The sequence below is a fragment of the Dryobates pubescens genome, chromosome 12 (genome assembly GCF_014839835.1).
Source record: "Dryobates pubescens isolate bDryPub1 chromosome 12, bDryPub1.pri, whole genome shotgun sequence".
In the NCBI taxonomy this organism is placed as follows: Eukaryota; Metazoa; Chordata; class Aves; order Piciformes; family Picidae; genus Dryobates; species Dryobates pubescens.
Window position 1 is genome coordinate 5515536 of NC_071623.1, and position 20668 is coordinate 5536203.

The 20668-nt window shown below is 52.5% G+C and overlaps 1 protein-coding gene across 4 annotated transcripts in view; it reads right to left on the reverse strand.

The window, feature by feature from the left end:
• Window positions 1-224: 224 nt before the first annotated feature.
• Window positions 225-20668, reverse strand: part of SCML2 (Scm polycomb group protein like 2) — a 78904-nt gene continuing 58460 nt past the window's right edge. For 3 of the 4 annotated variants that reach the window (XM_054166035.1, XM_054166032.1, XM_054166033.1), the window contains 8 exons: window positions 20141-20391; window positions 18204-18339; window positions 16438-16641; window positions 13909-14091; window positions 11725-11838; window positions 5704-5985; window positions 3263-3426; window positions 225-506 (listed from right to left, as the gene is read on the reverse strand). In XM_054166035.1, the coding sequence (XP_054022010.1) occupies window positions 381-506; window positions 3263-3426; window positions 5704-5985; window positions 11725-11838; window positions 13909-14091; window positions 16438-16641; window positions 18204-18339; window positions 20141-20391 (1460 nt within the window). In that variant the 3' untranslated portion in view covers window positions 225-380. The remainder of the gene's footprint in view (window positions 507-3262; window positions 3427-5703; window positions 5986-11724; window positions 11839-13908; window positions 14092-16437; window positions 16642-18203; window positions 18340-20140; window positions 20392-20668) is intronic. The other variant, XM_054166034.1, reaches the window with a different exon arrangement.

Genomic DNA, 20668 nt, shown 5'->3' on the forward strand with positions numbered 1-20668 from the left:
TCCTTTGGGATTCAGCTGTTTTGGTTCTGAACAGGAGCACCTTGCCTGAAGCCTGTACCAGCAGCACACTTCTCAGGATTCAGAGAGCTTTGGTACCCAACCTCCAGGTGGTTCCTCCAGCCCCAGGGTGATGAACTGCCCTTCAGTGCACACCTGGCTGAGAATGTTTGCAAACCAGCAGAATCTAACACAGATTTCTTTCCCTTCCCCCCTCCCCCCCTCAAAAACCAAATCTTTATCTTTTTACATGTTGAGAGCACTTTCAAAAAAATAAAGATGATTTAGATCAGCAAAATACTTTCAGACAAAGGCAATGGCTGTGAACCTGAGAGCTTAAGTAGTGTGGTACCCACACACCTGTTTGTGGTCTCCCCCCTTGGTCAGTACTTTCCTTGTTTCAGTCTTTCAATGTGGTAGCACAGCTTGAGGGCAGGCCCCAGCTTCAGTCCCATGTATTTCATGATCATGTCACTCCTCAGCAAGAGCAGTGCCTTCCCATCAATCTCCTGCAGGAGGAAGAGAACAAACAAAACAACAACACACAACTGCTTTAACAAGCTGCAGGGCAGACCTGGAAAATCAATTCTAGTTCTTTATATTGGGGTAAACCCAATTATGTTACAGATAGCTTCACAGAATGGTTTAGGTTGGAAGGAAACCCAAGGATCACCTAGTGCCAACCCCCCTGCCATGGGGAGAGACACCTTCCAACCAGCCCAGGCTACTCAAAGCCTCATCCAACCTTGCCTTGAACACTCCCTAGGGAGGAGGAATCCAGAGCCTCCTTGGACAACCTGTTCCAGGGTCTCACCACCCTCACTGGAAAGAATTTCTTCCTCATCTCCAGTCTCAGTCTGCCCTCCTCAAGCTTCAATCCATTCCCTCCCATCCTATCTCCTCCAAGGACAGGGCATCCATGACCTCCCAGGGCAACCTGTTCCAGTGTCTCACCATATAAAGCAGTATCCTTCCACCTTTGACGTCCCCACCTCTGTATCTGTCCACCTTTGATGCCCCCACCTCTGTATCCTTCCACCTTTGATGCCCCCACCTCTGTATCCTTCCACCTTTGATGCCCCCACCTCTGTATCCTTCCACCTTTGATGCCCCCACCTCTGTATCCTTCCACCTTTGTTGCCCCCACCTCTGTATCCGTCCACCTTTGATGCCCCCACCTCTGTATCCGTCCACCTTTGATGCCCCCACCTCTGTATCCTTCCACCTTTGATGCCCCCACCTCTGTATCCTTCCACCTTTGATGCCCCCACCTCTGTATCCTTCCACCTTTGATGCCCCCACCTCTGTAGCCTTCCACCTTTGATGCCCCCACCTCTGTATCCTTCCACCTTTGACGCCCCCACCTCTGTATCCTTCCACCTTTGTTGCCCCCACCTCTGTATCCTTCCACCTTTGATGCCCCCACCTCTGTATCCTTCCACCTTTGATGCCCCCACCTCTGTATCCTTCCACCTTTGTTGCCCCCACCTCTGTATCCTTCCACCTTTGTTGCCCCCACCTCTGTATCCTTCCACCTTTGATCCCTCTACCTCTGTATCCTTCCACCTTTGATCCCTCTACCTCTGAATCTTTCCACCTTTGATCTCCCTCCCTCTGTATATTTCCACATTTGATCCCTACAACTCTCTCTATTCCTGTATTTGATCCCTCTAACTCTGTATATTTACATGTGTCATCCCTACAACTCTGTACATTTCTGTATTTGATCCCTGAGGGCCAGTGAAAATGAGTGCAGTTTAGGTTTAAAGTTTAGTTTAGTATCCTGAAGGCAGGATTAAAATATTGAAGGTGCTAAAAATATATATATATAGAGAGAGAGAGAGTAAAAAGAAATTGACCAAACAGGCCACAAAATTAGCTACTAGCAGGAGAAAAATGAAGTTAATGGGACAAGGGGGGGAGAAAAGGAAGCTGCAAAGGAAGGTTGGTGCAGTTAGAGATGAAATGATCCAAGCACTGAGGCCCTGCACTGAACCTTGACCACAGCACACAGTCACACAGAGGAAGGGGCTCCAGACCACATACATCTGCAAAGTAAGAGAGGTAAGTAAGAGAGTAAGACAAGATTGCCAGGAGCGAGATCAAGGCCAAATGAATCACAGAATCATCAGGGTTGGAAGGGACCTCAAGGATCATCCCCAGGCCCTGGGGGGGGTTGGAACTGGATGATCCTTGAGGTTCCTTCCAACCCTGACAATTCTAAGGAAGAAGAGGGGAGACCAAGCCCAACTGGCCAGGCTTTATGTCTCCAGAGTTAGACCTTAGGAAATTACAAGAGTGTTTTCCAAGCAGATTAATTCAACATTCCAATTGATTTTTAGTCTTTAATGGTCAAGTGTAAAGCTAATGAGGCACAGCAGCACCTCCTCTTTGGGATAATCAATCTCCAAACCAGACTGCATGAGAGACAGGTCATCTATGTAGGCCACATGCCCCACACTCTACAAAAGAACTCCACCTCCTCCAGAGGTACCAGGGATGATGGAGACACCAGGGATGATGACCATCAGAAGTTGGATGCTTCCAGTAGTGCATGATTCCAGGTAAGGTGGCAAGCAGTGGGTGGTTGCCTCAGTATAACATGACTGATATAGGAAGGACAGGGACCTGATGGAGGGGGTCCAGAGGAGAGTCACAAAGATGATCAGGGGGTTGAAGCACCTCTGCTATGAGGACAGGCTGAGGGAGATGGGGGTGTTCAGCCTGCAGAAGAGAAGGCTCCAGGGGGAACTCAGAGCTGCCTGCCAGGAGCTGAAGGGGTCTACAAGAAGGCTGCAGAGGGACTGTGCCCAAAGGCCTGCAGGGACAGCACCAGGGGCAAGGGTTTGAAAGGAGAGCAGAGCAGATGGAGATTGGCTGTTCTGCCCCAGGAGGCTGCTGCCACACTGCAACAGGCTGCCCAGGGAGGTGGTTGAGGCTCCATCCCTGGAGATATTCAAGGTGAGGCTCAACGAGGCCCTGGGCAACCTGCTCTAGTGGAGGAGGTCCCTGCTGTGTGCAGGGGGTGTTGGACTGGATGCCCTTTGGAGGTCCCTTCCAGCCCAAGCATTCTATGATTCTAAGACAGGAACAGAGAGAATATAAACTGCAGGAAGACTTTCAGGAGGAAACCCAATTCTCAGTCTCCCTCTGACACAGGAGCAGAGTCTGTTCTACCTTCAGCTCCCGAGTGACAGACACAGAAGCTGTATTTGGATGAAGACAAGCCACAATCTACCAGCAGAGAATGGATTATGCATCATACATGTCTCCTGAAGAGTTCTGCATGTGGAGCCAGGGCCTGGGGGTCAGCTTCTTTCACAAAACGCATCACCTCCTCGATGGACCAGGTGGAAGGATCCTTAGTCAGCATCCTGGAAGGTTCCCTCTTCAGTGAAGTCAGATCTGGCCCAGTCGTGGAACTAGCAGCTTGCAGCAGGGAAAAAAACATATGGTGGAAGGAAGAAGCATCACTAGGCAGGGACAGCACACTGCATTTTACATCACCACTGAATGCTGACAGGAGGGATTTCATGAGGCATTCAATGCAATATGTTAATGGAATAATAGAATAGAATAACCCAGGTTGGAAGAGACCTTCAAGATCATCGAGTCCAACCTATCATCCAACACCACCTAAGCAACTAAATCATGCAACCAAGCACCCTATCAAGTCTCCTCCTGAACACCTCCAGTGATGGTGACTCCACCACCACCCTGGGCAGCACATTCCAATGGGCACTCTCTCTGTGTAGAACTTCTTCCTAACCTCCAGCCTAATCCTCCCCTGGTGTAGCTTGAGACTGTGTCCTCTTGTTCTGGTGCTATTTGCCTGGAAGAAGAGACCAACCCCCACCTGGCTACAACCTCCCTTCAAGACAGTTGTAGAGAGCAGTAACCTGGACATGTTCCAGCAAGTCAACAACCTTCCTAAACTGAGGGGCCCAGAACTGGACACAGGACTCAAGGTGTGGCCTAAGCAGTGCTGAGCACAGGGCACAATGACTTCCCTGCTCCTGCTGGCCACACTATTCTTGTTGCATGCCAGGATGCCATTGGCCTTCTTGGCCACCTGGGCACACTGCTGGCTCATGTTCAGCCTACTCTCAACCAGTACCCCCAGGTCCCTCTCTGCCTGGCTGCTCTCAGCCACTCTGACCCCAGCCTGTAGCACTGCCTGGGGTTGCTGTGGCCAATGTGCAGAACCTGGCACTTGGATGTGTTCAATCTCCTGCCCTTGGCCTCTGCCCATCTGCCCAGCCTGTTGAGGTCCCTCTGCAAAGCCTCTCTACCCTCCAGATCAACTCCTGCCCCCAGCTTGGTGTCATCTACAAATTTACTGATGATGGACTCAATGCCCTCATCCAGATCATCAATAAAGATGTTAAAGAACATGGAGCTAGGATTAGTTACTTTCAGTTTTTTTCCCCTCCAAGAAACACTGAACTCTGCCATTTGCCTTTAAATACCTCACACAACTGTAAATGTTTACACAGCAGCATAAACATCAGCACTGTGGCATGCCTGGAGGGAGCAGCTCCACTCCTACCCGGCCTCTGGGTCCCAAGGTGCCATTAACTGGGGATGTGGTAAAGGCAAATTAAGCTGCTGTGCAGACAGAGGAGGGACAGGAGGAAACTCTATCCCACATATTCCAGCAGCAGAGTAATAGATGATAACACAATCAGGAAGTGAGCTGCAGCAAAACACACCCCCCAGTCTGGCCTGCTGCAGGCTCCAGAACAGCAGGGAGAGGAACATGCAGCACGCAAGATTCCCTGCCCTCCCTGCTTCAGTTCTGCACTTGCAGCTACAGATTCAAAGACTGCATTCATGGAATGGTTTGGGTTGGAAGGAACCTTAAAGATCATCCAGTTCCAACCCCCTGCCACGAGCAGAGACACCTCCCACTAGCCCCAGTTGATCAAGGTCTCATCCAGCCTGGCCTTCAACACCCCCAGGCAGGAGGCAGCCACAGCCTCCCTGGGCAGCCTGTGCCAGAGTCTCACCAGCCTCACTGCAAAGAATTTCTTCCTCATCTCTGGTCCAAATCTGCCCTCCTCAAGCTTCAATCCATTCCCTCTCATCCTATCACTCCCAGCCCTTGGCAAAAGTCCCTTCCCAGTTTTCTTGCAGCCCCCTTCAGGTACTGGGAGGCTGCTCTGAGGTCTTCCTGGAGAATTCTCCAGGCTCAACAGCCCCAACTCTCTCAGCCTGTCCCCACAGGGGAGGTTCTGCAGCCCTCTGATCATCTTGGTGGCCTCTCCAGTAACTCCAGGTCCCTCTTGTGCTGGGGGCCCCAGAACTGGAGGCAGTGCTGCAGGTGGGGGCTGAGCAGAGCAGAGGGGCAGAATCGCCTCCCTGTGCTGCTGCTCTCCCTGCTCTGGCTGCAGCTCAGCACACAGCTGCCTGCTGGGCTGCCAGGGACCACTGCTGGCTCCTGGGGAGTTCGTCACCACCTGATACCCTCAAGGCCCTCCCCTCCAGGCTGCTCTCCAGCCTCTCCTTGCCCAGCCTAGATTTGTGTTTGGGATTTCCCTGACCCAGGTGTAGAAGCTTGCCCTAGGCCTTGTGTCAGCAAGCACAACAACCCACTCCCTCTACAAGCTTTCCTACAGCAAAGAGCTCCTTTTTTCACAGCTGTTGGGTTGTGTGAGATAACAAAAGCAGTCAGGTAGTTGGGAAGGTGGCAGTGCCACAGCATACCTTCAATCCTCCTCTGTATTCGACTCCTGCTGACTTCGTAGTAGCCACTGCTGCCAGCAGAGCTCAAGGAGAGCCTGCGCAGGAGCGGGGCTGAGCTTGAGGTAGCAGTCCCTGAGTGCAGGGAGTTCCTGTAGGCTGCTGTGCTCCCTGCAGCGCGGAATTCCACGGCGCTGCGGCGGGTCGGGCTGGAAGGGTTGGCAGAGCTGAGTGCAGAGTCCAGAGAGTCCTCAGGAAATCGGTGTCCTTTGGAAGTGCTGTGCTCTTCCCCAGGCAATGTTTCTGCTGCAGGAAAAAAACCAAGCAGGGAGATGTTCCCAGGGACAGGAACTACACCTTTGCTGTTCAGAATCACAGCAGTGCCAGGGTTGGAAGGGACCTCAAGGATCATCCTGTTCTAAGCCCCCTGCCACGGCCAGGGACACCTCCCGCTACAGCAGGTTGCTCACAGCCTGTGACAGGTTAGGCTGTGCCTTTAAGAAAAGGATAGCTGCAGAACTCTCTAGCTGAATGTTTGGGTGTAAAAAGGAAAACAAAGGTTAATTCTAAACGAGTTTCATTGGTCAGATGTGAGATGTACCATAGCAAATATCACTAACATTCTTTCTCTCACTCACTCCAGCTTCAGTCTGTCTGACTCTTGGCTTCTTGGCCATAGAGCATGCAACTGACTACAACTGGTAAAGTAAGAGAAACTAACTTTCTTAACAACTGCTTTGAGCTAACAAATTTCCCTTAATATCCTCTTCTCTCTCTTTCTCCTTTTTCACCTGCTTAACTACTAGGGGAAAGGGAAGGAGGGGAAGAGAGGTCTGGGGGGAACCCGAGGGGGAGTTCTCCTCGGGAGGACTGGTGTTTGTGTTCTGTCCCGTAAATTCTTGTATAATATTGTAAATACTGCATATTCTGTCCATATTCATGGCATTTCATGATTGCTTGTGAAATACAGCTTCCCAGTCGCTCCTCCGGCTGAGTTTAGCTGTGCTTTATCGCCAGCACGTGCGGGCTAAAGCATCCCACCGCTGCACAGCCACTGCCAGCCTGGCTGCAAACACCTCCAGGCAGGAGGCTTCCCCACCACCTCCCTGGGCAACCTCTGCCAGGCTCTCACCACCCTCATGGGCAACAACTTCTTCCTAATGTCTAATCTAAACCTCCCCTCCTCTAGCTTGGATCCATCCCTCCCCCAGTCCTATCACTCCCTGACACCCTCAAAAGTCTGTGCTGCACCCCAGGCTGCTCTTACAGCATGGAGCCTACACATGGCTGCAGCCCCTCAGCAGCAGCAGCATCTCAGGAATAACAAAGAAAGCAACACAGAACCATGGAGTTGTTAGGGTTGGAAGGGACCTCAAGGATCAGCCAGTTCCAACCCCCCTGCCATGGCCAGGGACACCTCACACTACAGCAGGTTGCTCACAGCCACAGCCAGCCTGGCTGCAAACACCTCCAGGCAGGAGGCACCCAGCACCTCCCTGGGCAACCTCTGCCAGCCTCTCACCTCATGGGCAACAACTTCTTCCTAACATCCAATCTACTAATTTCTAGCTTTGCTCCATCCCCCCAGTCCTATCACTCCCTGACCCCCTCAAAAGTCCCTCCCCAGCTTTCTTGCAGCCCCCTTCAGATCCTGGAAGGCCACCAGAAGGTCTCCTGGGAGCCTTCTCCTCTCCAGACTGCACAACCCCAACTCTCTCAGCCTGTCCTCACAGCAGAGCAGCTCCAGCCCTCTGCTCATCCTCGTGGCTCTTGCTACCTTCTCTTCAAGATACTGAGAGATTGGAAACTTGTTAACAGGCTTGCTGCCAGGCCACTGCTGCTGCTAAATGCTGTCCCTTCTCCTCAAGTCATCTCTGGGCTCTTGTTGGGCTTTGAAAGCAAATTTTTGGTAGCAAAATATTTACACTACAAGCTTGAGACAGTCTTCCAGAAATCACCTCCCTTGTATCTGCTGAATGCTGACCACAGGGAAGGGACTCTCATGCTGGCTGGCTGCTGTTTCATGTGTTCTTAACAGCAGAGGGAGTCACTAATGTCAGGAACAAAAGGAGGGGACAGTTTTAGCTAGATGCCAGTGAAAGAAGGGGACAGTTATCTCTAGATGCTCATAAATTCATCATTAAAGGCTGCTCAGGGTGCAGGCAAAGCCAGAGAAGGCTGTGAGTGTGAGCTGGGGGGAAAATGGAAGGAGGGAGGGAGAGGAGGGAGAGGAGGGAGAGGAGGGAGAGGAGGGAGAGGAGGGAGAGGAGGGAGAGGAGGGAGAGGAGGGAGAGGAGGGAGAGGAGGGAGAGGAGGGAGAGGAGGGAGAGGAGGGAGAGGAGGGAGAGGAGGGAGAGGAGGGAGAGGACATGGAAAGGAAGAAAAAATTGAGCAAAATACAAAAGAGAAAAGAAAAAGAGGAGGAAAGAAAAAAAAAGAGAGAGAAAAAAAGGAAACAAAAATGAAAAAAGAGCAAAGGGGCAAAAAAATCAGGTGTGAGGAAGAGAGTATACAGCAGCATTCCACTTTCCAGCTCTTCCCACCTCTCAGTTCATTTCTACTGTGCAGAACACAACTCAAGGCTGCTCAAATCTCTAGAGCCTGCCAAGAGCCTTTCCATGCCAGCTGAGCATTGCTCAGCAGTTCCCTTTCCCTGTGCCACAGGAGCCAGGCTCCCCTGAGGGCTGCAACTTCCACTCTCAGACAACCAAATTCAGGTCTGACTGACACATGCTATGTGAGGGGGATAAAATCCCCACTTCAGTGAGAACCCCACTGCATTCTCTAGCAAGCAGAGGTATTCTGTGTGCACCAGGCCAGCACCCAGCCTGAGGGAAAAGCTGGAAGAAGGATGATCAGAGGGCTGGAGCTCCTCTGCTATGGAGACAGCCTGAGAGAGTTGGGGCTTCAGGTACTGGAAGGCTGCTCGAAGGTCTCCCCAGAGCTTTCTCCAGGCTCAACAGCCCCAACTCTCTCAGCCTGTCCACACAGGGGAGGTTCTGCAGCCTTCTGATCACCTTTGTGGCTTCCTTTGGACCCTCTCCAGCAGCTCCAGGTGCCTCTTGTGCTGGGGGCCCCAGAACTGGAGGCAGTGCTGCAGGTGGGGGCTGAGCAGAGCAGAGCAGAGGGGCAGAATCCCCTCCCTGTGCTGCTGCTCTCCCTGCTCTGGCTGCAGCTCAGCACACAGCTGCCTGCTGGGCTGCGCTCTCACAAGAGACTGCAGATCTCCTCAAACATTTCTTTCCCTCCAACTGGAACACCATAATTTGAGCATAATTAAGTGCTCTACCCTGATTAAGTTACCTCTCTGAGAGATCTGACTTTGGTGTCCAATATCTCTGGGAAATGAAGGCAGCACTTCTTTTGAGAGGAGACAGAAATCAATAATCAATGCAGAGCTGCATTTCCTGCTGCTCTTCTTACACACAGAGAAGTGAACATGCTCTGTATGTATAAAAGAATAAGATGTACCATCTGAAATGAGGTGGAACATTTAAATTTGATGTCCTTTGCTGGGTTGGTTGTAGCCCTAGGAGCTGTTAATCTGCACAGAAGAAAGGATCCTGCTGCTCTCACTGATGTTAACAGGCAAAATAACGACCCTGGGATCAGAGAATCACAGGGCTTGGAAGGGACCTCAAAAGATCATCTGAGCCACCCAATAATATAAAAGGATAACTAATCCCCACCACATTTCCAATCCCCACCACATTTGGAAATGCTGTGCAAATGTCTTGCAGCCAGAGCAAGTATGCAGCAGATTGGATGAGTCAACACCAACGAGCTGGTTCCCACGGCTTAACAAGTAGCAAATGCAGAGTAAAACAACCTCAGATTTTGCTAGGTTTCTCTCACTGAATCACAGAATGGTCAGGGCTGGAAGGGACCTCAAGGAGCAGCCAGTTCCAAGCCCCCTGCCATGGCCAGGGACACCTCACACTACAGCAGGTTGCTCACAGCCACAGCCAGCCTGGCTGCAAACACCTCCAGGCAGGAGGCTTCCACCACCTCCCTGGGCAACCCCTGCCAGGCTCTCACCACCCTCATGGGCAACAACTTCTTCCTCACATCCAAGCTCAATCTCCCCACTTCTAGTTGTACTCCATCCCCCCCAGTCCTATCACTCCCTGACCCCTTCAAAAGTTTCTCCCCAGCTTTCTTGAAGCCCCCTGCAGATCCTGGAAGGCCACAAGAAGGTCTCCTGGGAGCCTTCTCCTCTCCAGCCTGCACAACCCCAACTCCCTCAGTCTGTCCTCACAGCAGAGCAGCTCCAGCCCTCTGCTCACCCTCATGGCCCTTCTCTGGACACCTTCCAGCACCTCCAGATCCTTCCTGGCACAGAGGCTCCAGACCTGGCCCCAGAGCTCCAGCTGTGGTCTCAGCAGAGTAGAGCAGAGGGGCAGAATGCCCTCCCTGGCCCTGCTGGCCACACTTCTCTTGCTGCAGCCCAGGCTCTGCTTGTGGGCTCTGCTCTGGGCTGCAAGTGCTCACTGCTGGCTCATGTAGAGCCTCTCCTCCACCAGCACCCCCAAGTCCTGAGATGCTTTACTTCCCATCTGAGGCAGATTGAAGGTAGCCATGTGCTGTTACTGCTGCTCATTAGTAGCTAAATCAGCCTGCAAGGGAGCTGGCACAGGGAGGCTTTGCTGCTCCCACAGCTGCATTTGACTCAACCCTTCCCTGCACTCATCCAAGTCTTTGGTGAATCAAAGCCAGAGAAATAAACTGCAAACTGCTCTTCACCAAAATGTCTTCTGTGCTTTTGCTCACTAGTTCAGCTCCACCACCCAGCTGGACAAAGAATAACCTAAAGAGGTCCAACAGGGATAAGTGCAGAGTCCTGCAGCTGGGAAGGAAGAACAAACTGCAGCAGGACAGGCTGGGAGGGGATCTGCTGGAGAGCAGCCCCAAGGAGAAGCACCTGGGAGTGCAGCAAGTTCTGCATGGCACAGCAATGTGCCCTGGGGGCCAAGAAGGCCAATGGGGTCCTGGGGGGCATTAGGAGGAGTGTGGCCAGCAGAGCCAGGGAGGTTCTCCTCCCCCTCTACTCTGCCCTGCTAAGACCTCATCTTGAGTATTGCATTCAGTTTTGGGCTCCCCAGGTCAGGAGGGACAGGGAACTGCCAGAGAGAGTCCAGCAGAGGGCTATGAGGATGACTAGGGGACTGTAGCACTGCCTGGTGAGGAGAGGCTGAGGGACCTGAGGCTTTTTAGGCTGGAAAAGAGAAGACTGAGAGGGGATTTAGTAAATGTTTATAAATATCTGAGGGCTGGGGGTCAGGAGGGAGGGGACAGGGACAGGCTCTGCTCAGCTGCACCTTGGGATAAGCCAAGGGGTAATGGAGATAAACTCCAGCACAGGAGGTTCCAGCTCAACATCAGGAGGAACTTCTTCCCTGTGAGGCTCCCAGAGCCCTGGAGCAGGCTGCCCAGAGAGGTTGTGGAGTCTCCTTCTCTGGAGCCTTTCCAGCCCTGTCTGGATGTGTTCCTGTGCAACCTGTCCTGGATTCTATGGTCCTGCTCTGGCAGGGTTGTTGGACTGGAATCTCTCCAGAGGTCCCTTCCAACCCTGTGACCTACTGCAGGGGCAAGGAAAACAGGAGCAGCACAACTTTAAGTGGCAGCTAGCCTGAAACTCAGCTGAACTGTCTCATTGAGCTACACCCTTACTCCACGGCCTCAGCCCAGAGTCTTTAAGAGTTGCTTCCAACTTATCTCCTCTTCCATTTCAAGGCAATTGGTTTTCTGCTAAATAGCCAGATATGAGGCAAGAGCCTTCATCCATCACTTATGTGCCTGAGGTCTTTCACAAATGCAGGCTAGCAGGTTTCAGGAGGAGGACTGCTGGAACTTGCAGTAGATCTTCCCTAAGCGCAAAGCCTGCGCCAGGGATCAATAATTAACACCACTTCCACCCTGACCTGTCAAAGGCTAGAGACAAGCCAGACACATACCATGAACTTGGTCCTTTATTCCTTTTTTTTGATTGGAAGCACTGAAACCATAAATAACCCTCAGATAGAAGCCTGACATCAATGTAATTACCTTCAGATGGATGAGCATCGTTTCGGGGAAGCTTAGGGGAAAGAGGAGCAGGATACGGCGGAGAGTCCCGAGAGCAGCGTTTGGCCCTCCTGTTCTCAGGGCTTTCTTCTTTTGCTGTCAAGAGGAAAGCCACCACCTATTACTCTAGCAGAAAGCTGCTGCTGGGGGAAAAGTCCAGGGACAAAAGCAAAGCCACCCATCGGCCATTCACCAGGTTCTCAGCCATTTTGAGGCAGGCTTTCAAAGCTGAAGCACAGCTTAGCTCATGCTGTCAGCACCTAAATGACCTCCACCTTGGCTCCTTCTCTACAAGGAGTTAAACCTAATGGCTTTCACTGACAGCTTATAAAGATCATTCCTCAGACTCTTTGATTTCCTAAAAGAGCTCCTGGAAGAGAAGGCTCAGCCATCATCAGACAGCTGTGAGGAAGCAGCCTACAAGAAAGCTGGGGAGGGACTTTGGAGGGGGTCAGGGAGGGATAGGACTGGGGGGGGATGGAGCAGAACTAGAAGTGGGGAGATTGAGATTGGATGTGAGGAAGAAGTTGTTGCCCAGGAGGGTGGTGAGAGCCTGGCAGAGGTTGCCCAGGGAGGTGGTGGAAGCCTCCTGCCTGGAGGTGTTTGCAGCCAGGCTGGCTGTGGCTGTGAGCAACCTGCTGCAGTGTGAGGTGTCCCTGGCCATGGCAGGGGGGTTGGGACTGGCTGCTCCTTGAGGTCCCTTCCAGCCCTGACAATTCTGTGATTCTAAGTTCCACAGCCAATATGAACCTCACCAACCTGCTCTGACAGAGTCACAGAATCATTGAGGCTGGAATGGATCTCTGAGATCACCCAGTCCAGGTATGACCTAACACCACCACATGGACCAGACATCAAAGTGTTCTCAGCTAGGGCCCCTGCTAACCCTGGGAACTGTAATACCAAGCTCTCCAAGCAACCTGATGGGATATCTTGTGATGGTTATGCTTTCCTCTCACCCTGCATTCTGTGTCCCACAAAGATGTTGGTCTCACAGAAAATACATCACAAGCAGCAAGCCAAACCTTTCCTTCTGGAGACTGAAATGTCCAATTTTTGGAGCCCTCCCTACCCCCCCTACTGACTGAGGTGAATAAAGAGGGAGGAAAGGACCTTTTACTGGTCTGGGAAGGGCTTGACTGAGCTCCCTTGCAAGGCCAGCTCCTTTCCATGAGGCAGCATGCTTATTTTATAGGTTTATTTTATGGTCCCAACATCAATGTAACAACTGAATGGTGTAGTTCTGAGCTTGTCATTCGAGCAGGATCACAGTTGTACAAGACATATGTTTCCTGGCTTGACTCCAAGGAGTCTTCTCAACAAAATGATTTCTGCACATGTGGCATGAGCTAGCCCCATCCTGTCAGAGCACTGCTGCTCTGGAACCACTCCAGGAGGAACTGAAGAAAGAGACTTGGGTGGAAAGACTGATGGGAAGCTCACCATGAGCTGGCAGTGCCCTCATGAAACCCAGCAGGCAGCTGTGTGCTGGGCTGCAGCCAGAGGAGTGTGGGCAGAGGGCAAGAGAGGGGATTCTGCCCCTTGGCTCTGCTCTGCTCAGACCTCACCTCCAATCCTGCCTCCAGATCTGGTGTCCCCAGCAGGAGAAGGACACAGAGCTGCTGGAGGGAGGCCAGAGGAGGCCACAAAGATGCTCCAAGGGCTGGAGCAGCTCTGCTGTGAGCACAGGCTGAGGGAGCTGGGGCTGTGCAGCCTGCAGAAGAGAAGGCTCCAGGGGCACCTCAGAGCTGCCTGCCAGGAGCTGAAGGCATCCTGCAGGAAGGCTGCAGAGAGACTTTGGCTGAGGGGGTCTGGAGCCAGGCCCAGGGGGAATGGTTTGGAGCTGAGGCAGAGCAGGGTCAGAGTGGAGCTGAGGAAGAAGTTCTTCAGTGTGAGGCTGGTGAGAGTGTGGCACAGGCTGCCCAGGGAGGCTATGGATAGACATCCACAGCCTCCCTGGGGGTGTTAAAGGCCAGGCTGGATGAGGCCTTAGAGCAGCTGAGTGTAGCTGAGAGGTGTCCCTGGGCATGGTAGGGAGGCTGGAGGAGATGAGCTCTGAGCTCCCTTCCAACCTGAGCCATTCTAGGATCCTCTGAAGAGGATTCACCTCAGGCAGCTCAGCTCACAGGCAGATTACATCTACAAAGAAGAGCTGTGTACCAGTACCTGGTTTGCTCCTGTCATAGTCAGTGGGACTGTGTGCACAGCCCATGTAAGGGCTGAAAGGTTGGCTGCTGAAGAGGTTATCACACTGCAGGCTGTGGCAGAGCTTCTCCAAGAAGCGCAGGACAAACGAGGCGCTGTTCACAGCAGGGAGGTTGATGGAGTGCTTCTCCCCATCAAAGGCAGCTGGGAACAAGAGGAGGAGGATGTCAAATACCACCCAGGCACCATGAAGCACAGCAAACCACCATCTTTAACTTAAGCAGGTTAGTAGGTTAATATATAAAGTTAAAAACCTGATGGCTCAGCTTGGTTCTTCTTGCAGAGTGCCTCCTAACCCGCTCCACCTACCCCCCCTTCCACTGGGGACCTCATTTGCTTGTTGTTTCCACCCAAAAAGTCATGGGAGGATGGGTGGCAGACCTCCATTTGGGTGCCTCCTACTCCAACCCACATGGAGTATCCTTGCTATCAATACAGACTGGGGGATGAGGTGTTGGAAAGCAGCCCTGAGGAAAAGGACTTGGGGGTGCTGGTGGATGAGGAGCTGGACAGGAGCAGGCAGTGTGAGCTTGCAGCACAGAAGGCAAATCACAGCCTGGGCTGCATCCAAAGCAGTGTTGCCAGCAGATCCAGAGGGGTGATTCTGACACTCTGCTCTGGTGAGACCTCACCTGGAGTACTGTGTTATGGTCACCTGGCAAGCTTCTCTTCCTCAGGTAAAAGGGATCAAAACAAACTTACGTTATGCCCTTCTGTTTCCATGGTCCCTCCTCTGCTCCAGCTGGCACTAAAGTTTTTCTTCACATCCAGCCTAACCCTCCCCTGGCACAGCTTCACCCAATTGCCTCTCATCCTGTTGCTGGTTACTTGGGAGAAGAGACCAACCCCAGCCTCACTCCAGCCTCCTTTCAGGGAGCTACAGAGAGCAATAAGCTCTGCCCTCAGCCTTCTCTTCTCCACACTAAACACCCCCTGCTCCCTCAGCCTGTCCTCATATGATGCCCTCCAAACCCCTCCCCAGCCTGGTTGCTCTTCTCTGGACACTCTCCAGCCCCTCAACATCTTTCTATGCTGTGGCACCTAGAATTGAGCCAGTGCTCAAGCTGTGGCCCGACCAGGGCTGAGTCCAGAGGCACCAGCACTGCCCTGCTCCTGCTGCCCACACTGGTTTGATCCAGGCCAGGATGCTGTTGGCCTTCTTGGCCACCTGTGCACACTGCTGGTTCCTGTTCAGCTGCTGTCCACCAGCACCCCCAGATGCTTTTCCCCTAGACTGCTTTCCAACCACTCTGCCCCAAACCTGTAGCTGCTTGGGGTTGTTGTGACCAAAGTGCAGGACCCAGCCCTTGGCCTTGTTAAACCTTCACTGCACTGAGCTCAGCCCATGGATTTAACCAGCCCAGATCTCTCTGCAGAGCCTTCTTCCTACCCTTGAGCAGATCAACACTTGGTGCTGGCTGCAAACCTGCTGCTGGTGCACTCTTGAATCACTAAAGATGATACTTCCCCTGTACTAAGTTTACTCCACAAGTACTTGGCTGCAGCTGCTGAATGAGGTTGCAGAGGCTCTGTTGAGTACAGGAATCCAACTGTACTGTGCAGATGCCACTTAACACTGCTGGTGCTGAATTCTGGAGAGCAGCCCTGTGGAGAGGGACCTGGGAGTGCTGGGGGATAACAAGTTACCCATGGGACAGCAATGTGCCCTGGGGGCCAAGAAGGCCAGTGGGTTCCTGGGGTATATTAAGAAGAGTGTGTCCAGCAGATCCAGGGTGGTTCTCCTCCCCCTCTACTCTGCCCTGCTAAGACCTCATCTTGAGTATTGCATTCAGTTTTGGGCTCCCCAGGTCAGGAGGGACAGGGAACTGCCAGAGAGAGTCCAGCAGAGGGCTATGAGGATGACTAGGGGACTGTAGCACTGCCTGGTGAGGAGAGGCTGAGGGACCTGAGGCTTTTTAGGCTGGAAAAGAGAAGACTGAGAGGGGATTTAGTAAATGTTTATAAATATCTGAGGGCTGGGGGTCAGGAGGGAGGGGACAGGGACAGGCTCTGCTCAGCTGCACCTTGGGATAAGCCAAGGGGTAATGGAGATAAACTCCAGCACAGGAGGTTCCAGCTCAACATCAGGAGGAACTTCTTCCCTGTGAGGCTCCCAGAGCCCTGGAGCAGGCTGCCCAGAGAGGTTGTGGAGTCTCCTTCTCTGGAGCCTTTCCAGCCCTGTCTGGATGTGTTCCTCTCTGACCTGAGTTAGATTGTATGGTCCTGCTCTGGCAGGGGGGTTGGACTGGATGATCTCTTTGGGTCCCTTCCAACCCCTAGCATCCTGTGATCTGTGATCCTGTGAAGTGTTCAACACATTCCTCTCCCCAGAGAGACTGACTACACACCACCAACGCTCTCTTCCCAAAGAAACTCACATCTGTGCTTAAATGATCACAAAACCTCATTGCAGACACTTCAGTTCTTCTGTCCTAACTCAAATCCATTGCCCATGTGAAGACCCAGAAGAAAGCAAGCATCCCCACATACCAGTTATCATTTCCCCTCCGTGATGGCCAGACTTCAGAAACCCAAAGACTGTTTTGGACTGATAGGCACAATCCACACAGGCCTGCACAGCCTGCTGAAGCACCACATTGACAGGACCTGGGCCAAAGTGATCAGGAAGCTGCTGAACTTTCTTCTTCTCCAGGTGTGGCCCAGAATTTCCATGCTTGTTGACATAAACACACACTGAAAAACATGCAAACAAATAAACTAAAGCCCTGTTGACTGAGGAGGAACTAAACCAGGTCCCCAGTGGTAGGACAGCAAACTATCTGTTTAGGTTTAACTTTGACTGTGGCTAGCTCTGCAGCCCTGGACCTGATGGAGCAGGTCCAGAGGAGGCCATGAAAATAATCAGGGGTTTGGAACACCTCTGCTACGAGGACAGGCTGAGGGAGCTGGGGCTGTGCAGCCTGCAGAAGAGAAGGCTCCAGGCAGACCTCACAGCAGCCTGCCAGGACCTGAAGGGGCTACAAGAAGGCTGCAGAGGGACTGTGCCCAAAGGCCTGCAGGGACAGCAGCAGGGGCAAGGGTTTGAGAGGAGAGCAGAGCAGATGGAGATTGGCTGTGAGGAACAAGTTCTGCCCCAGGAGGCTGCTGCCACACTGCCACAGGTTGCCCAGGGAGGTAAGTTGAGGCCTCATACCTGCAGATACTCAACATCAGGCATCCACAGCCTCCCTGGGCAACCTGTGCCAGAGTCTCACCAGCCTCACTCCAAAGTTTTTTCTACTCTCCAGCCTCAATCTGCCCTCCTCAAGCTTCAATCCATTCCTTTCATCCTATTACTCCCAGCCCTTGGCAAAAGTCCCTTCCTGGCTTCCTTCTACCCCCTTCAGATACTGGAAGGCAGCTCCAAGGTGTCACTAGAGCCTTCTCCAGGCTAAACAGTCCCGACTCTCTCAGCCTGTCCCCACAGGGGAGGTTCTGCAGCCCTCTGATCATCTTTATGGCCTCCTCTGGACCTTCTCCAGCAGCTCCAAGTCCCTCTTGTGCTGGGGGCCCCAGAACTGGAGGCAGTGCTGCAGGTGGGGGCAGAGCAGAGCAGAGCAGAGGGGCAGAATCCCCTCCCTGTGCTGCTGCTCTCCCTGCTCTGGCTGCAGCTCAGCACACAGCTGCCTGCTGGGCTGCCAGGGACCACTGCTGGCTCCTGGGGAGTTTGGCACCACCTGACACCCCAAAGGCCTTCTCCTCCAGGCTGCTCTCAGCCACTGCTCACCCAGCCTGGCTCTGTGCTTGGGATTGCCTTGACCCAGCTGCAGGAACCTTGCCCTTGTGCTTGCTGAACTTCATGAGGTTGGTTTGGGCTCACCTCTGGAGCCTGCTCAAGTCCCTCTGGATGTCATCCCTTCCCTCCAGCATGTGAAATGGACCAGAGAGCTTGGTGCCTGACCTGTCAGAAGCCCCAGCTATAATGCAGACATTAAAATACTGTCTCTGCAAGGTAAAGCTGTCACACCTACAGGGAGCTTTAACAAAATAAGGCAGCTGGATGATGATTTATAGCACTAAGTTTGGAGCACATTTCCCATCAAGTGATACAAGCAGCTTGCTTGAAGCTTGGGAGGAGAACAGGCTTCAAAATAGACAGAACCAGGTAAAAACAGGAGAAGAAGAAAAGTTCTAACTGAATAATCACTACAGAGAGAAGGAGATGGAAGGTATAAAGCAGGGCATGAAGTACCTCACACTGCTAGTTTGCTTTGAAGCCATTTCCATGCAATTCAGTTTTGTTCTTTGTCTTTTACCTGTGGATATAACTGCTGCAGTTGCCCCAGGCAAACTCACTCCATCTTTAACTATCTGTGTAGTGCCACTGTCCCCCTCAGGAGAAGAATGAGGAGCAGGAGATGCAGGAGTCTGTTGCTCTGGCAAGATTTTTTTCTGGTTAAGAGAGGAAAACAGAACAACAAACAAACAAAGGCACAATTGGTTAGCATTTTCTAACAGGCAAAACTTTCTGCTCTCAGTTATCATCTTACTGAATGCCTGCAGCTCCTTGTTGCAAACATACTTCACACAGAAAAGATGAAGTCCAGGAAAGGAAGACCAGGAACTGCTAGTTTGTATCTACAGCTACTCAAATAAGGCAGTGAAAGACCAATGCCTTAAAAAGGAAGCCATCTCTGTCTAAAGAGGGTGAAAAGAATGAGCTTTGTATACTAATTTATGACCCTAATACATCTTGGAGAGCACTGAAGAAGCATTTTGGATGATGTTCCTTTCCATACCTTTCCCATCACCTGGGTTACACAGAGTTAGCTAATGGAATGGCTCAGGCTGGAAGGGAGCTCAGAGCTCATCTCCCCCAAGCTCCCCACCATGCCCAGGGACACCTCTCAGCTCCACTCAGCTGCTCAAGGCCTCAGCCAGCCTGGCCTTCAGCACCCCCAGGCAGGAGGCAGCCACAGCCTCCCTGGGCAGCCTGTGCCACACTCTCACCACCCTCACACTCAACAACTTCTTCCTCAGCTTCACTCTGCCCCTGCTCTGCCTCAGCTCCAAACCATTCCCCCTTGGCCTGGCTCCAGCCCCCCTCAGCCAAAGTCTCTCTGCAGCCTTCCTGCAGGATGCCTTCAGCTCCTGGCAGGCAGCTCTGAGCTGCCCCTGGAGCCTTCTCTTCTGCAGGCTGCACAGCCCCAGCTCCCTCAGCCTGTCCACATGGCAGAGAATCTCCAGCCCCCTGATCATCTTCGTGGCCTCCTCTGGACCCTCTCCATCAGCTCCATGGCTTTCCTGTTTTGAGGTCTCCAGAGCTAGATGCAGTACTCCAGGTGAGGTCTCAGCAGAGCAGAGCAGAGGGGCCGGATCCCCTCTCTCAACCTGCTGGCCACCCTTCTTTTGCTGCTATTTACTGCTATTTAGCAGTACTCCTTCTTGGCAGGTTTAGAAGCAGCACATTTTCTAAGCATTATATTGAAAGCAATGAAGAAAGCCACCAAAATATTCACCTGCCTCAGAGCAGCAGTGCTGAGCTTCTTCACAACACCCATAAAGAAGAAATTAACTTTTTTTGGAGGGGTAAGGGGATGAAATCTAGGGCACTCCAAAGAACATTTCTGTGCTCCTTACAGCTGAGAGAGGTCTGGAGCACAGCCCTGTGAGGAGAGGCTGAGGGAGCTGGGGTTGCTTAGCCTGCAGAAGAGGAGGCTCAGGGGAGACCTTCTTGCTCTCTGCAACTCCCTGAAGGGAGGTTGTAGCCAGGAGGGGGTTGGTCTCTTCTGCCAGGCACCCAGCACCAGAACAAGAGGACACAGTCTCAAGCTGTGCCAGGGGAGGTTTAGGCTGGAGGTGAGGAAAAAGTTCTTCCCAGAAAGAGTAATTAGCCATTGGAATGTGCTGCCCAGGGAGGTGGTGGAGTCCCCATCCCTGGAGGTGTTCAAGAGGGGACTGGACGTGGCACTTGGTGCCATGGTTTGGTCACGAGGTCTGTGGTGCCAGGTTGGACTCAATGAGCTTTGAGGTCTCTTCCAACCTTGGTGATACTGTGATGCTCTCTGGAGGTCCCTTCCAACCCCTCACATGCAGTGATTCTGTGCAATCTAACCATGCCTAGATTCTGCAAGGAAGCCCTGACAATTCCTAATCCTTTGTTTCTAAACAACACCACGAACCAGGAGAAGGAGAGGAGTTATCTCACTAGAAAATGGGGCAATAGCAGGTGAAGCAGCAGAGGGGAACTCACCTTTTTTCCAGGTTTTAAACTTTTTTTCCTTGTTTTGAGATTTTCAGTGTGAGAGCTGCTTTTTGTCAGGGGGGTAGTTTTGGGAGACCTGCCCTTCTTGGGAGCTGCAGACTGGCCAAGGGGTTTGCCCTTGCCTGCCTTCCTGCCCCGTGGCGCCGGCGCTGGAGCAGCTTTCTGCGGAGACTGCATTGAACGTCTGCTCGCTTTGGAAGGGGAGGACTGGATTTTGGCACTGCTCTTTGGGATGGGAACTGAGGAAAAACCACAACAAACAGGGTAAAAAACTGGAAAAACACAACAACCAAACAAACCCAAACCAAACAAACCCAACCCAGCCCCAAACCCACCCCACACCCAACCCAACCCAGCCCCAACCCAACCCTAAGTCAAGCCACCCCCACCACCCCCACCCTAAGCCAAGCCCACCCCACCACCCTAAGCCAAGCCAACCCCACCACCCCCACACTAAGCCAAGCCCACCCCACCACCCTAAGCCAAGCCAACCCCACCACCCCCACACTAAGCCAA